Source organism: Athene cunicularia, assembly GCF_003259725.1.
Source record: "Athene cunicularia isolate RWA chromosome 1 unlocalized genomic scaffold, athCun1 chr1_part1, whole genome shotgun sequence".
NCBI lineage: Eukaryota > Metazoa > Chordata > Aves > Strigiformes > Strigidae > Athene > Athene cunicularia.
In genome coordinates, this window is record NW_020799091.1 from 42765124 (window position 1) to 42783563 (window position 18440).

Sequence of the window (18440 nt, forward strand, 5' to 3'; positions counted from 1 at the left end):
CTAGTCCATATTTCTGTAAATGAAAATGTGGTCTGACAAAAATTAATTTTATCCTTAATATTTTTGAAGTAAAAGAGTGTAACACTTTGCACATCAAATGTTTTGGTAAGAATTTTTTCCTGTAGTTTCCAATATCTCTTGTGGTAAGGGAATAATAGTTTTAGTTTACAAGTTTGCCTCAACTTTGCCATAGTTTCATAGGCCAGTGAAATTCTTGGAAAGAGCCTAATGTCTTAGGGCTTTTGGATATGTATCAGTAGGTCCCTAATTTTACTATTCATAATGCAGTATTTAAAACAAACATCCTAAATTGTTATCTGATATTCCCTAGAGCACAGGAGAAATCATAATCTGATATAAAATTAATAATGCTGCTCCTTTGCTTTCCTGTAAGTGAGAGGAAGGTTAGAGGAAGGGATTTCTAAGCAGAGAACCATTACATACTAGAAATGTACATTCCAGTTTAAATGAAAATATCCCTTAGGTGATTTCAGATTACTTTGTGGACTAGTCTAGCTGCAAGCTATTCCAGAATTGAATCAGAATTGGATTTAAGTAAATTAATGATAAACCCTACCAAATATGCCAAATGAAGCTGTGCTGGATCAAAAGATTTAGACCACTATTCCTATCTGTCTTAGTTTAATAAACAGCATTTTGTTGGTTTGTGTGTGGAATACTTTTGACAGGATGAGTGCAGAGAATTAGTGTTCCTCAAGGAGGGCCCTAAATTCTGCAGTTAATGTTGGTGCTAGTAGAAAAGTAATAGTGAAAAGATTAAACGTGGCTTATGAAGCCTGCTTTCTGTGTATCTCATGGCTAAGGGAAAAAGTTAATATTTGTAAAGCCATTTCAAAATGAATTTTTTTTTCAACCGTTACATATAATTAATAGTTAATACTGCAGTTCTGCAGTAGCCTTTTTAAGGTTTAATTTATGCTACAGTTACACAAAGTACATTATTACTTTTTAAAATCTTACATACAGTACATGCATTAACTTTATTTCTAAAAAGCAGTTTCATAAATACCAGCTAATGGAAAAATAGTGTTGAAATTATTTTTTTTCAGACAGACCTTTAAAAATACTAGTAATTTGTTTAATATTTTTTAAATCTTGTATTTGAGTACCAGACTGTAGACAAATTAACATAATATTGATATGCCTGCACCCTGACAACCAAGACTGAATACGTAGTTTCACCCTCACAGCTGCCCTATGCTCGATTATGTTTTTCCTCCCTTAATGTTTAGTGTGCATAATATATGGTGTTCTTTTCATGTTGTGTTTTTAACTCATCCGCTCATCAAGGGGGATGGTTCTGCACTATTAAATCATGGATTCCCTAGGCAGAGCAGTCATATGTATGTTATCAGTGCCAGTGTTCTCTGTCACCTCTCAACTTCAGTGTGGAGGGAACAGCAAGGACTAATTTGCAAGTCAATTCACTTTTTTAGACTTAATCCATAATTGGCTTCTGTGCAGTGATGACAGCCAATAATCTTTTTAGAATGTACTCCTAGGGTGGTTAAGCTCCAACAGTTTTCCCAGGATAATGAGCCAGTACTTTTTGCAACCTTATAAATGTTTTGCAGCAACCTATGCTCAGGATTCTCCACATTGCATCATTCTATGAAAATGTCATTTCTGACAGCAGTTATTTCCAGAAGAGTAGTGGGATAGATTCAGGCAGATCATTTTGATATAATACTCTTGAAGTCTTGCAGATCCTAAGTTTCCTTCCAACATGGTCTTCAAAGTTCACTTTAACCAGAGCAGCTTACATGCCTTCATCCTTAAGGGCGAATGCTGTCTTTCAGACCCTCCATATCAAAATGTCTTCCTCACTTGGGAGGACTATTCAAATAGTACTCAAGGTTGCTTGTGTCAGTAGCTCTTAAACTGAATCATAAAATGGTTTGGGTCAGAAGGGACTTTTAAAGGACATCTAGTTATGACCCCTTCTGCCATGGGTAAGGACATCTTCCACTAGATCAGGTTGCTTAAAGCCCCATCCAACCTCTCCTTGAAAGGAGAGGAATAGTCAACATAGATACGAGACTGAGTGAAGGCCTTAAAGCAGTATATTCCACCAGAACTGGAGATACTTTGGCTTGCTGAAAAGTGTGTCTGTTCTGGGTATCTCACACAGCTTTGTGGATCTTTAGCCATTTCTTCACTAAGAACTGCAAGAGCTATTGCAGTTGGGGTAAACACTTAACTGAGCAGCTTCCATTGTTATTAGTTATTTGCATGAACAACTAGGGACCCATCTCCAGGTTATTACATGTGTGTGACATTGCTGTTTAGATTCAAGTGTGAAGGCACAAGTGTATTGCTATTCAAAGATAAAAGGAGAGATGGTTTAGGGGTAATAGAAGCTCTGTCAGATGTTGCCCACACATATGTTCACTTACACTCTCCCTCCCAACCCCTTAGATTTCTCCCCAGCAGGCCATGGGCTGTGCTGGCACTTGGCCGTGGAGACAACCGAGGTGGCCCTGGGAACAGAACACTTTGTGTGCTTGTGCACTGAGCCATGCACCTGCAGATAGGCTTCAGATACAAAACTTCTATTCTTGAATGAAGGGCATCTGCAGGGTGAATTTATAGGTGGTCTGCATATCTCAAAATATTCTGTTAGGTAACCTCTCATTTATGTCAGTCCACATAGCACTCTCGTTAATAAAAGTAAATATCAATGGTTAATAAGAGCAGTAGTATGTATGAGGATGACTCCTTCCTACTATAAAGAAAACTCTCTAGCATACAGTTCTTTAACCAGAAATGAAAACATCACATTTAGCACTCCTTTTGAAAAGAAATACCTTTAACTATGTCATGCTGTGGGAAAACAAATCTTTGAATTTCATTCTTATGTGTGTAGTGAAGTAATTGTAGTTTTAGTTTTAATTTTCTGCTAAAAACATCTAGTTTTATAAATAACTGGAGATGTTAAACAGGACTTCATTCATAAAGAGAGGGTATTTATTTTAAATGCAGTTACTCAAATTTCTCTGTTTTAAAAAGTGGTTCACTTACCCAAAAGCACTCCTCAAAAGCCTAACTGTGTGGCAAATCTCGAAGCAGTACAAGGATTTCGCTCACTAAGAAGCTATGTACTGAAATGCTCCTTACCTAAACATTTTGGGTTCTTTAATTGCCATCCAAACATAAAGCTCCGCATACAGTGTTAGCTGGGTTTCTCCCATCGCAGAATGGGCAATGAGCTTTTTAGGAGATTATTACCATTCTGTGAATTCCAACACTACTGAAATTTACTTGAGAAGTTCTCCAAACAAAATTTGTAGAAACTTTTTTTTTTTTTTCTGCAAATGAATGTTTTCTGACCTGTATTACAACTTTTAAAAAGTTGTTTGGGTTTTGGGTTTGGGGTTGGTTTTTTTTTACAATTTGAAAAAGTAATTTCAATTTGGACACTACACAGATGAGTTTTTAAGCCACCTGAAGCACTCCAATTAAAATCATTAAGCAATACTCTCCCAAAGGCCTTTAAAAATCTGATCTATGGTTATTTAGCTGCACAGTGAGAGATCACAAATTTTTCATTTATTCTTTCTTCTAAAACACTTTTATTTGCAGAATTTTTGTACTCTATAACTATGTGACTTGAAAAGAAAACTTGACTTAGACTTTAAATATCAACTGTCTGCTCTGAGCTATTCATCTGTAATGTACAGAGATGGGATAGCTGCACTATATGCCCATATTATATATTCAGTTTTATGTACAAAATCTTCACATATACTATTTCTGTGTTTCATTTTTTGATGGTAATATTTATATATAAACATGAAAAAAAAAAAAAAGATTGGACATTGGTTTTCAACTTCATCATGCTGTAACGTGAAAATAACAGAAAGAGACAGACCTCATTTCTTCTAGCATTTAGAGTACACAGTTCACTGATGTCGTGGTTTAAACCCAGTCAGCAGCCAACCACACAGCCACTTGCTCACCCTCCCCTACCCAGGGGATGCAGATAGAAATTGAAAGGGTGAAGGGAGACTTGTAAACTGAGATAAAAACAGTTTAGTATTTGAAATAATAACAATAATAGAAAGTACAAACAGGTAATGCACAATGCAATTGCTCACCACCCAGCCAGCCAGCTATCCTGAAATACCAAGATCCCACGATTGCAATACTGGAAGTGAGACAGAATCCCCTCCTTCCCAGCCTCTCCTCCTTTACATACTGAGCATGACGTTACATGATATGGAATATTTCACTGGCTAATTTGCTCACTCCCAGCTTCTTGTACACCTGTGCACAGGCAGGACATGGGGAGTTGGAGAGTCCTTGATCTCTTAGCAACAGCTCAAAACATCAGTGTATTATTAGCATTCTCATACTAAATCCCATAGTGAATCCAAAACACAGCGCTATTCTATCTACAAAGAAGAAAAATTAACTCTATACCAGCTGAAACTAGGACAATTGAAAAAGAAACCTACTTCTTTTCAAACTGAAGAGGAGTAATAATAAAAACCAGTAATATATAAAACCATGTTTATTTAATGTGTCCAGCATAAGCATATTATCTGGAAAATCTAACAATAGAAGCTTCTAAATAGGATAGTAGTTAGGTTTTTTAGACCAGAGATTTAAAAGATGGCTTAATTGCCTAAATTCAAAAGGCTTTAAAGGTCTGAGACTGGGAAATATTAGTCTCCATTCTTCAGAAAAATCAAGTCACCTAAAAATGTCTGTCTTATGATATCTGAGCTACCTTGGCTTTAGATTCTGGGTAAAGCAAAACAAAACAAGCTATGGTTGCTATGAGCAATGTGTATGACAAGTGTATTCCATGGCAAGTCCTGCATTCCTGGTACCTGGATTCATACCTGGCTAGGTTTTGAAAGCATGATGGAATGAAACTGAATCTCCTCCCAGACATTTTGGTTTCTTCTGGAAACCCAGGCACACAAAAAAAAAAAAAAAAAAAAAAAAAAGCAGCAGGAACTGCACTGCTTTTCAGTTAATTCTCCAACCTGGACTTTTGGGGCCATGATGTATTACAAAGGGCACCTTCTATATGCTCAGGATGGAATAATCAGTGACCAGGACTGTGGAATATAGCATGGTCTACACTTGTCCTGCAGTGTGAAAACAACCATTTGTGCTGTTAAGTAACTCCAGGGTTATTAGATCATTTTTGACACAGTCCATTTCTCCCAAGTGTTCACATGTTTTCACCCCAGAACAAGTCACTTAAAGATTTCGGTTAATATTTAGTATTCTAGTACTTAAATACATCTCTGTATCATGAAAACTTAAAACTATGGTTAGTTAAAGATGGTCAAGAAGATCCTGTCTCTTCAGATGAAAGTTGTAACACTTGAGCTCAGGTATGAGAAGCTGGTTTGTTTAGACTCATAGATCGTGCTGTCAGAATCATAGTAAGACAGTTAAGGCACTCTGTCACCAAATGGAACAGTCTCATCCTTACCTTCAGCTGTGAGTTTCCACTATACATGGTCAATCAAGTTGCTTTGGTGATCCACATGAAAAAAAACCTTTAAAAAGACTCCAGCTTCCATGCAGATCAGTAAGTGACCTATTTTCTAGTACCAACACAAGGAGAGGGTTACCAGTATGTGGTTAGGGAAGGATGATCTTTCAGCAAGTTTTCACTTAGGTCAGCTGAAATAAATTGTAAATCTGCTCTCTGATTTGTTACACTACTGGTTAAAACTGGATTAGGTTAAATTGATGGAAGTGTAGCGTAATTTAAAGCTAGAATCTTGACTGCTGATATCCAAGATGCCTGTTCTGAATGTTTTCATAACAGGGACTGAAATGGTCAGTCTTCTTCCCAGAATTGAACTTTAAGGTGTTTCTTCTTAGTCATTACAGATGTGAATTTATTATCTCTGTGTCTGGTAACTGCATTCTTGCTCTTTTAAATGTGTATATAACTCTTTTGCAGTATTCTTTCAGAAGTGTATGAACTATTTCCTTCTGTCTGCAATGATATGAAAAAGCGTAACTGTTGTAAAACTACTAAATCTGAAGTCTGCATGTGCTTTGGTAATTCTGTAGTCATATGTATGACAGAAAACATCATGTGCTACTGAATGATGTAGCAGTCTTAATTCCTATATTTGACCATAAACAAAGAAAATTAGAACTGCTCCACATGGACCAGTCGTGTCATATTGTTTCAGGAGGTATAACTAGAATAGGTTCTATTCTGTAGTGGAAATTGAATCCTGAACATGAACTTCTAGTTTAGTCATGAACACTGATGTTTATGCTTATTCAGTACACTATTTAAGGCATAAAGGAACTTTTATTATTGCTTCTCTAATAAGTTTATGAGTCATTCTCTAAAAGGATTGGTTTATGCTGTTAGAAAGTTCAGAAATCCAAGAAAAACTGACATATCAGTAAGTTATAACACATGAACCCAGGAAAAAAATATTACAGCAATTTTATCATGATTAAAAATGCTACAGAAAATAAAACTTGAAAGTATTAAAATATCTTCATAGTTTTTCATAAATGTTACTACTTTCCTTTTAAATGACTCAGACAACTAAGCAATTTGGCCAAAGCATACAATTTTTCTGAGAATTAATGAATGCCTAGAAGGAATTGACAGTTGTAATTTACAGTACAGAGCTTGCAAGGAACTGCCAGAAAATCTCTGGGGCAAAGGATGATGTTGCTTATTTGAAACAAGCGGATGATACACAGCCAATTAAAGAAAAGGTTGATTTATTTTGTTGATTATTTCTGGATTAAATACTAGGAATATTAAATAATTTGTGTTTATAACATATGTAATTGCTCCATTCCATTTATAAAATTTTAATATATTTGCTTTTGAACTCCTGACCTGTATTTAGTATCACATATTTGCACTCCATATGCAGAATTGCATTTTACATATTTGTTGATTTATGTTATAGTTTATATTGTACAACCTATTTAGTTAAGTCATGATAATGGCATATATAACATTAGTCTTCCAAGAATATCTCTGTGGCTGTTTTAACAAACTGGAGTATATACTGGCATAATGTATACATTAGTCTGAAGTTTATTGCTGGAAACTGATGTTGGGGCTAAATATGAAAATACACTTAATTATCTTAGAATTGCTGCCTAGAATCAGAATGTGTATGCTAAACTTTTCAACTATGAAAACAAAGAACAATTAAAGTTAAACTTGACATTGTGCTATAAAAGCATGCTTACTTGTTAAAACTATTTTCATACTTGGTTCACAGGATAAACTTGATCTTATGCATTATCATGAAATATAAAATAAAAAATGGCAAAAATGCATTTAACATTTCTGCAGAAACTATACAGCTAAAAGGGAGAGCTGGATGTTCTTCCTTGTGTGTGTTATTTTTTAAACTCTAAATACAATAGTATAAAAAGTGGTGGTACTGAGAGAACAATGTGTGCTTCTATTAGTGATGCATACAACACAGAAATCCACATTTTGACATAGAAGTGTAGATATAAGGAGCCTTACTTTCCTTATAAAATGAGCTCATTTTGCCTAGAAGAAACCAAGAGATAATAATAGAAGATACTGATAATTTAAATTATCCTTCAGAGAATCAAAAAATCCCCCCATATTTTACGAAGATTTTGAATAGTATTTTTGAGTAAAATAAGATTTTGTATATATCAGTATATTCAGGTCCATTTATAAAAATTTTGATGCTTGAACATAGAGGAGATCATTTGATACAATTACTTGAGCGGATTTTCAGTGTTGCTAGTATTTAACTTTAGAAAATGTGTGTTTCAGCCAGAATACAAGATTAAAAGAGATTATCTGTTGTTATTACTGCATTTCCTGTCCTCTTTCTCCTAGTCTTTTAAATAAAGAAAAAACAGTTTTGCTACGTGTCAAGAATCAAATGGCAGCGGATTTGGAGAGACTTCTAAATCACCGTGAGGTAATCTTTCTGTTTTAGCATTGCTACTGTAAGTGTGGGTTTTTTTTTTTCTCTCCTCAGCCTTAAACCATGGGAGAAAATTGGTTTACTTTGGTTTGATTTGTTGAGTTTTTTTCTGTGTCATTTTCAGAAACACAAGTGAATCTTGTTTGTTACCCACTTGGGAAGCCTTAGTTATACTCTCAGTTGCTAAATACTCTCTGATAACTTACTCTCAGCATTCTTTCTTTTCTTATGAATATGACAGACATGCCTTGCAAAGTGTTTAGCATCTGCAAGCATTTAACAAGTATTTAGATAAAGGTCATTAAATTGATACACGTGTAATCTGCAAGGCCTGCCTGCGTATGCCACAGTATGCCCCAGAATCTTGCCCTGCTCCCTGGTCATTAAAACCAAAAACCTGGACAAAACATCACACAATTCATTTCCAGTACACACATCTGAGTTTCTTTTCAAGTTCAAAACAGGATTTGAGAGAGGAAACAGGACAGTACTCACTCAGGTTTTATCCAGACAAGTCAAGGTAGTACGTACTTTACTTACCTGAGCTTCATCCAAGCAAGGACTCAGGGTGACTTAAGGGTTTGTGTTCTGTACATGCTATCGTGTAATATGATTACTATCAGTCTTGTTTCATCATTGCACGTACTAAGCTGTCATGTCTTGTTAGGAATTACTTTGTTGTCTTCATGTTTGCAAGTAAAAACATTAGAATTCTGGAATAGATAAACCCAAGATACTCGTATTTAACATAAAATGAAATGTAGGCATGTTAAAAGTACAAGCAAAATGCCAAAACAATGTTAATGCTGTCTTACAGCAACATATTTCAATAAGATATAGTTTTGACTTAAGGTATTCCAGCCTGTGTGGTCTCAGACTATATTAACTCTTTTTAATGAAATGTTAGAGTTTGAGGGGTTGGGGTTTTTTTATTTTTATCTCTTTACGATATCAGTTGGATTCATAATGTTTGCTTTGGAGGTAATTGGAGCATTTTATGCACTTTTTAAAACTTACATTCGTGCTTAATCTTACTTCCCTTTTCATGTATTTTACTTTTAGAAGAAAAATGTTAAACTCTGAATCTTGAAAGAATTTATATAGAGCTCTTATGTGAGCTCTTTTCAGACAGGAAAAAAAATGACACTAGATATTCATGTAATAAAATACTTCATTATTTCAAATTATGTAGACAGCTATTTTGATGACAATTATTGTATTTTGCTGCAGGAAATTAAAGTGAAAATTGGTCACTTGACTATGCACGTTCTTAAGCGGTTTGGTCCACCCATGAAAGAGGAAAAATTGAAGCTTTTTTTTACATTTAGGCTATATCGTTGTCCCAAATTCTTAATTGTTTCTTGGCCTTCTATTTCCTTTTTATTTAATTAATTAGTAAATTAATGTGGAAAACTTTTTAATCTAGCTTCTCATTTAGATCATTGACAATAAGCTGATATGATAAAATTTCTTATCTTCTTCATAAGTGCAAACTTCACTATTTGAGAGGAAGTTCAATGGCATTATTGTGAATTATCAGTATCCAGCATCATGCTGAGACTATGTTCTTAGAGCTTCATAATAAAGCCTTCACAGTGCAGCTGCAGTCTTTGAGCTATCAGAAGGAACTGGGGTACACAGTATTGTGATGCCATTTGTAAACCCCTCAATGCATGACAGCAAGGACAGTTAGTACAGCCAAATTCTTCAGCTGATTTCGCACTACAAAATTTTATGTTTTGTCAAGATAACCAGTAGGGGGTTTAATTATTTTTCCAGATCCATCAGCATAGCATAAAACATTGTTTGGAGGAACAATGGGGTGTCCCATTAATAACCTTCTAGTAAACAGTGTTCGGTTTTTTTTAAAAAAGGATATTTCATATCCAGATTTTTATGGTATTATTATTTGTAGTCTGTGCTCTCTTTTTAATCAGCTGAACTTTACACTTTTGACCCTCTAACTGTGGATAAGCAAACCATGCCAAAAAAACACCCCACAACAACAACAACAAAAATATAAAACCTTACAGTCTTGATTCTTCCCACTCCAGCATTTACTCCCAAATTTGGACCCCTGTTTACCCTAGTGTCTTTGTATAGTCAGGGAAGCGTGACTAAGAAGGATGTTCCTTCAAAGCATAAATTGAGATGCAATTATACATTATGATGGAGTTGACCCAATAGCTATAACACTGCCTTACCTCTTTGCTCCTGATTCTCCTCCTCTTGCTTGCACCAGCTCTGGCACATCTCTACAGCTGTACTGGGAGCATTCAGATCATTAAACAGAAACCTAACCTGACCAAAAAAAAGAAAACAACAAAAGTGAATTGTTGTTTGTTAGGTTAGCAATTTGAATCACCTTTGGAAAGGGTCCAGCAAGGAAAAGAGCAAGTAAAAATACTTCTGTGTCAATATTACTTACCTGTGAGAAAGAGGGCATTTTGTGTCCAAAACCATAGAGTATAACAAACCAAGCTTCTGTGCCATCTTTTATCTGCATCCAAACTTTATCCTTTTGCACATATAATGGGAATCTATAACTTAAAGGCACCAAAGTGCGGTTCTGTGTTAAGTGCTAAAGTTAAGTGGGATGAACCCACTAAATCTTTTTAGCTGACATTCTCGATCCATGATTCCTTTTATCTGTTGGGTTTTTTTCCCTTCTCTTCCAACAGTCAGCCTTTGACTAAAAGAAATATTTACCGTGAGCAAAGTGATCTTGGCACTTCCATTGCTTCTTTCATGCTTGATGCAGTTGTTAGTATTTTGGAACATCAGAAGTGCAGTTTTAGACTTTATCCATTGGCTTGCAAACTTCAGATGAAAACTTGGAAGGGCAGTCTGTCAGCACTCAGATGTTTGGCAAGAAGTTTTAGTAATAATTTTCTGAGGTTACATTTAAGAGGTTATAAATTTGCTATGCTTTGATGTATGGCATTGTACTATTTCTTCAGATACTTAAGATGCAGACGTATCATAGTAAAGAAAACCAATAATGTGCACAATTAAATCTATTTTAGCTTTTTCAACTCAAAGTGCAGAGTGTAGAAACTGACTTCTGAAATCTTGAAAATGAAAAAACCTGTTGGTTATATTTTTAATGTGGAGTTCATAATCCATTGTATTTGGGGGAAACAAAAAAACAGAGCAAGTATAACAAATAGAGGTGTTTTATATTTTAAATAGACATATTCCAGGATGCATGAAAAGAAAGAAAAATGAGACAGCTATGTAAGAGACACCAGTAGAAGTCTTTAAATAGGTGTTCTCTAAGTGCTAAGATCAGTTTCAGTTTATATGAATATGAGAGTTAATTTATGCTAACTTACTTTTTTATAAACTTCTTGAAATCACCTGTGTGCAGTGCAGTCTGGCAATACAGTAGTTTTTAATATATAAAAGTTTAACTGATATTGTGAAACTATTGTAGTAAGAAATAAAAGGGTAAGATTTATTACATAAATAGTGCAAATGAAGGCTGTTTATACTCATTAATTTCCTGTAACACAATTGTTTATGCAGACATGATTAGTTATCAGCACATGAATATTATATACTGGTTTAAAAGATATGAAAACCTGCTGATATTTTATCTCCTTTACACATCTGTGCACTTGTGGTACATTAGCAGCTGTGCATACAAGTGATAGAATGTAAACTTGCTGAACTAGTCACCTGCCTTACTGACACATTCATGTGTCACTGTGCCAAAGCTCTTCAAGTGAATTTAGCAACCAGAAACCAAACTCTGGCTATCTGCTGTGGCATAAAGTAGAAAACATGTAGTAGTAGTTTAAATAACCCTATTTGATATCAGTCAGTTAAATAGATACAGATATTTGGGGTTTAGATTGCTAGTTGTTTACTTAAATCCACTTAGTAAATTGTTGCTTCACTCTAGCTGAACTGAGTGCTAAATCTGTCTAAATATGTATACCTGAATTGGTACAAATCTTCAACTAGACCGAGTTAAAATTTATTTGGTTAGCCATCGAAATCTTCTATTTTTTTTTAAAGCATATTAAAGTACAAAAAAAACTCTTACTGAGTGGTTCTTGGTGAGAATAGTATACCAGGTTAATATTAAAATGCTAATTGCCTAAGTGACTGTTATGTTGAACTTATTTTCCAACTGGCAGGTCAGAAACTTTCCAAACCTGATGTATAACTCACCATTTATGAATAAACCTAAAGTTTTCCTTTTACTACCATGTATCTCTTCCCCCTTTACAGGTTTTCAGTTTCTTAACAATATGTCAGAACAATCCTATTTAGTAACTGAATATTTCTCTGGCCTTCACCACAGTAACCGAACACCTCACAAATATTATCCTCACAACTTAAAGCAGAAAAGTATCACTATCCCTGTTTTGCAGAAGCAACAACGAGAATGAAAGAAATGGTGGTTTGCCCAAAACTCCCCAGAGTTTGGTAGAGGTTAAGAGTTCATGCATCCTAATGCAGTATCTTAATCACAACCATTCTTTCCTTACACATTTCAGTTCAAAAGCCCTTAGTGTTTCTTTCTCTTAACTAGACACAAATTAACTCTTTAAGTCATCTTCTAATATATGAACTGATTGTGATTTGGAAGTAGTTTCACAAACAAATTACATTTTTACCTTATATCGTTCTGAGAATTTGCATTTACATTCATTTTTTAAGCCACATCTCCTGAAAAAAGCCACTTTCCAAAGTTCTGTGAGTCTCTTAAAAATGAAATCTAATCTTTTTTTTTTTTTTTAATTTGAACTTATATATTATATTTTCTGGAAGGAAAAAAAAAAAAAGAAAGAAGAAGAAATTTCACAGCAGGTTGGAGCTCTAGTGTGAATGAGATTAGAAGTGTGGCTTATTTTGTCCAAGCAAACAGAGGTTCTGATGGGGTGCAAGAAAAGGAGATATACATAAAGTAGCATTGTGTAGGTAGTAAGTAAGAACAGAGAAAAAGAACAAATGAGAAAGGTGATTTAAGAACAGAAAATAGTTTTTTCATTATCTTTAAAATGTAGAAGATCAGGCTTCTTTGGTTTTTTTAATAAATGGTTGCCAAATGTATTTTCCAAGTGTGTGTAAGATTAGAGAGTCTACGTGATCAAGCAGGAGGAACAGCTACTAATTAGTCCTATTAGGATATGCATAGTTTGTTAATGGCTCTAAGAGTTTTTCAGAGAGCTTCTGCAAAATAATCAGGCTAAGGTTCCTGAGGATTTATATAAATCTTGATGTATGTTAGTCTTTAAACATGGCCACGTGAATTATCAGAAGCATTTGCAATTCTGTGACATTGTTGCAGAATTTTAATGCTTGCAGTTGTCTGAGAATTTAGTCTCTGTGCTAGTACATGTTCATCTCATGTCAGTATCCTGCACAAAACCCTGTTACTTCTGAATAGTTATCCTGTCATCTGGCCCACTTTGCTGAGTTTATGTGGTAGGGGGTTATATTATATTTGCTGAAAGAAAAGACAGGTGCTTTTATCTTTCCTTCCCTCTTCTAAGGAGAAGCAAGGTCTCCTGAAGTATCTGTGTTTTACCTTGCTTTGATGAGTTACTCCTATATTCTCATGCTTATTTTTCTTACTTTTGTATTTCCCTTGGGAAATGCCCCTCACTGCTAAATTCTCTACGCCCACAATTTCATTCCATCTCAGCAATGACCCTAAGGATTCCAGATGAGTTTTTGGCATTTCATTATTAGTCATACTTTAAAGTATGGCTAATACTATCCTTAGCTGTAATTAAGTTATGCTGAAGAAGATTGACTAGAAGTAACCTAGGACAGAAAGCCAGTGTGTTGAATTTAGGAACCTGGAGAGTAGCAACAGCTGCCATCTGCAAAAAAACAGAGGTAGAGAGAAGTTCAGAGGCTCATAAAAAGCTTTGGAGTCATAAGGGGGAGGGCAGTACGTGTTTAATCAGGGATGGAATCTTAGTGGATAAAAGAAGAAAACTGCTTTGTTGGGGGAAAGGGGAAGGAAGGGGTATCTGCAGGGGTTGGGAAGACACGACTGAAGAGAAGTGATTGGTAACAGGTGCCTTCAAACAATCTCTAGCTCTGCCTCTTTTCCTTCTTTTCTGTGTAAAAGATTGTACATGATAATGTCAAAATTATTTGTGTTTCTAAAGTGAATGACTTCCCGCTCATCTATGTGCTGTAACTTGTTTTATATATAAAAAAAATGCTGATGTACAATGCTTAGCTCTCGTTTTAAATGTTAAGCCACAGAGTAATTATCATTTTTCTTATGCTACGTTTATGTTCCAAGATTCTAGTTTCTATTAATGTTCTGCATGTTTTCTAAGTAGATTACAGGGACATTTCTGCATCACAAGTAAGCCCTGGAGCTATTCTCAGCTTAAAGCTTGGAGAAACAAAGTGACATTTACATTGCTAAATGAGTGCAGAGAAGTTTCTGGCTCGTTTTTTACAAGAAAAAAATATGCTCCTAAGCAGTATCTTTCGGTTCTGTTATCTATTTTGTTGCTGTCAAGCTTTAATAAAACTTGAATTCCAAATAGTACCGAATTTAGGAAGAGGAAGGACTTAACAGCTGGGTACATTCATTCTTTTTTTGGAGCTGTATTATTCAGAATATCTTAGTAGTTTTCATTTATATTCTTTAAAGAATTATCTTTTCATTCACAGTGGTATACACTAAACAATTATGTACTAAATGGTGATTTTTACTAAGCAATTTTTTTTTAGACTCTTAGAGACCATGATAACACAGGGTTTAGTAATGTCAGTTAATATAAGTCAAATATAAATACTTTTTTTTTTTGTCTCAAAAACAGGAAGCTTCATAGGCAAAATGCAACTTCTTCATGGATTATGCCATGGACTTGGGATGCGTATTTTGAATTATATGTTTTTGAGAGAGACAAAATCAGATAAAGTGATAAACATTTAAACAAGAAATTGTTGGCTTTTGAACAATCAGAAAATGTTCAGATTTTCAGAATATTTAACTGATTTTCTGTTATATTCAGTTTTCCTGTGTTGGCTATGAATATTTCCATCACATTCTGCTGCTTATCCAGCTATGTAAAAATGTTACTTCTGTTCACTTTATGGTTCCAATTGAATACTACCAAGTAGAAAGTAATACGCAAGACAGGGAGAATCAATCTAAAATGTTACCCTCTCAGAAAATACAGGAACTTCTGAATAATAATTTATGTGAATAAGGCTGTTTTCACATATTAACATTTTTAGCATCTGCTTCCTGAAAGTAGAACTTACTCAAAGCATTCTTCTTATTAAACTTGAATTTGAGTAAATGAATGTCACAATGGAAAATATTTGATTATTTAGTCCCACTTATAATTGCAAATATATTTCTGATCGTCAAAACAAAAAGTGGAAAAAACCCAGAATTTGACATGCCAGTTCTGAATTATGAGACAAATTATTCTCCTTTTCTCATAAGGAGTTAGCAGGATTTCACCCTCAAGAACAAATTTAAGATAGAGCTGAAATAGGCAGAGATTTTTATGTATCTAAAAAGACAAGAAGCCATTCACTGCAACGACTGGGACACCTTATTGTTGCCACTGTTCTAATGCATTCACTTTATAAAACTGGAATTAGTTTGTACATCCATATAGTCACAGATCTGTCAGTTCATTTTAAGTTTTTATATGCACTGGGATATAGAGAACTGAATTAAGTGTAGTTCAGAGAAGCTATCAACGTCCTGCATATGGTCTGGCATCTTTCCACCACTCAGTTATCAGGTTCATTTGTTTGATCAGGACATTTCATACTGTCTTCCAGTTTCCAGCTTTACAATGTGTATCCATGTGCCTAAGATGACCATATGTGCAAATCTTACACCAGAATTCTTGCTGACTTCTCGTATTTTTAATACAGCTGCAATTGAGGATGCAACTATGTCAGATACACTCTGCCTTACACGAGGGATTAAACCATGACTTGTGATATTTTCTTAATTGCATAGGTGGTTGTTAGACTCCTCTTTGAGCTCTGTTATGCATGTAGGTTCTACTCTTGATAGGCACAAGCCCAGAGTGTTCCACTGTTGAAGCTGAATTTGCACCATTTGTGCCACTGCATCCTATCCATCTGCAGTCATAAATAGTGGAATGGACTGACTGATCATTTGCTTCGTTTTGCTTTCACATCAAAATGGAGCTTCTGTAGTGTCTTTCTACTATTTCACACTTTATCATCATTAATATTAATGTCCAGTGTTGTTAATTCTGTGCTAATAGTGTTGGTCTTTTTTCCACGTTCAGCCAAAAAAGGGAGACAAATAATTCATTCCAAGTTATAGGCTATAGCCCTTCTGCAGTTTGGCAGAAATCAAACCTGTAAAGAACAGTTCTAAAATAATTCTTTATGTGAATTGTCAGTAATTCTAAAGAGGATAGATTCTAGGTACTGGTTTTGTTCACAAGTCTCTTTCCTTGCTAATGACACATATACATTTCCTTTCTCAAAGTGCACTCCAAAGTTAGAGCACCATACTCAAACTTCTTCAAAGTGCTGTATGCAAGTCATTGCATATGTTGAAAGGTGGAACCAGGTTCTATTTCAGTCCTCTGGTCTGTTCTCCAGAAATATGTCAGTAACTTGATGTTCTATGCCAACAATCTGTACAGAAGTCTCTGTTTGTTTGCCTCCATTTTAACCAGTGAACTCCAGCATTATTAAAGAGTACGAACAGTGTAAAGATGATCTGAGAAGTTGTTTATCAAGTCGTGACAAAGTAGCAGAGATTAATCTTGCCTAATTTTAAAAATGTATAGTGTAGATGTCTACATCTGAAAATCCTCTAAGGATCTGTAGTCAGAAAAGAAAAACAGAGGTTATTATGGTGTGATTTACCATATCCTCATCTAAAATCAGCAAAATTAATTTGTAACCTATGAATTTCTCACCAACAGGTATGTAGAAGAATCAGACAAGCTAGTTTACCTAGTTTTAAGTATTATTACTGAAGATACCTAAAGGTCAATGTGAGGAAGTCCTACCAGGTTTCCAGTCTCATGTTCCAAAGCTGAACTCCAACCAGAGTTCTCACAAAGATCCCTCTCCATCTTAGTATCAGCTGTTAAATGATAACTTTACTTTTGACACACCTTTACTTTCTCATAAAATCACAGTAGGGCTCTAAGAGGGATTCAAGTAAGAAAATGCACATAGAGGACAATATCCTTAGTATTTTCTCTACCATCACTTTATAGGCCCATCAAGCTTGACCCTACAGTACACCCTGAGACAGAAAACTCTGAAGACAGTTCCTTCTGAACCACCCTGCCCTACCCTTTCTCTCAAGAAGGAGTTATAGGAAATATAAAATATTTTTTTCTTTGAATCGACCCAAGAACATTTCCATATTGAACATGAACTTTTAATTCTTGAGAGACTGAGAAATCATTTCTGAAATGTGCTCTTTACAAAGCACTACCAATTTGATATAGCATTCTTAAATACTGGTTTAGGTTTTTTAACTCAGTATTCTTTAACATACCCATAACCTCATTTTCTGAACTCTGTTTTCCCTGTGCTGACTTGTTTGAAGACTACACTAGCTGCCTAAATGGGAGGATATGTGCATGTGGAGACAGATTGCATTGACCTAGCATGAACATGTTTTTCATCCCAGTACGGCTGTCTTCCCAAACTTGCATATATAACAATTATAGCTAGTGTTTTTATTGTTGTTGTTATTTTAGAAGTTAATATAGCCAGAATAGTCACCAGACTGCTAAACTCACACCTACTATTTGGCTCGCACATTGAGAAGAGTCCAGTCTCTAGACTCCAGGTGTAGTGCACTAAGTCTCTTGTGAAGCAGTTTTTTTGTCCAGTCCCCTCTATGCAACAGGAGCTGTACAGTCAACTGTTCTTGGACCTAAAGACATTGTTGTAATCTCTCAAGTTTCTCCAGCCTGGATACATATTTTTATTTTGAGTTATAATTTAATCACATGGGGACCATATGGCAGTTAAACTGAGGATTACAAGCTTTCCAAAGGAGGTCCTGAACATACATGCTTTACTCTAACAATACTGAAGATTTAGAGATTGGGGGTAGGGACACACATCTAAAATCATCATCTAAGTGCTTGACTCACTAATTCTGAGACACCTTAAGTTATGATCAGCATCTTTGAGGGACACAAACCTCTGTTTTTATCCCTCCTTCAGCTGATTTTTCTGATTTTGTCAGTGAAATTTATTTTCTTGTTTAAAGAACATAGTATTTAGTGCCTTTTCTGTGTTTACATCCTTTTACTGGGAATTTATGCTATTTTCTTCTCTGGGAACACTTGTCAGTCATTAAAATTCACTGATTCTGCCAGAACCTGATACATTTTCTAGGAGAGAAATTTCTTTTTCAGCTTCCATAATACAAGTTCTCTGCTTCAAAATGGAATTCTAATCCAAGGTGAAGTTTTCAATCATTAATTCTATATGTAAAGCTAAAAGTAGAATACCATTTGTCATGGT

The 18440-nt window shown here is 35.0% G+C and overlaps 1 protein-coding gene across 1 annotated transcript in view; it reads left to right on the plus strand.

Moving 5' to 3' along the window:
- Window positions 1-18440, plus strand: part of PIBF1 (progesterone immunomodulatory binding factor 1) — a 115626-nt gene that overhangs the window by 88368 nt on the left and 8818 nt on the right. Inside the window, exon 15 of the mRNA XM_026859239.1 lies at window positions 7862-7946. Within this exon, the coding sequence (XP_026715040.1) occupies window positions 7862-7946 (85 nt within the window). The remainder of the gene's footprint in view (window positions 1-7861; window positions 7947-18440) is intronic.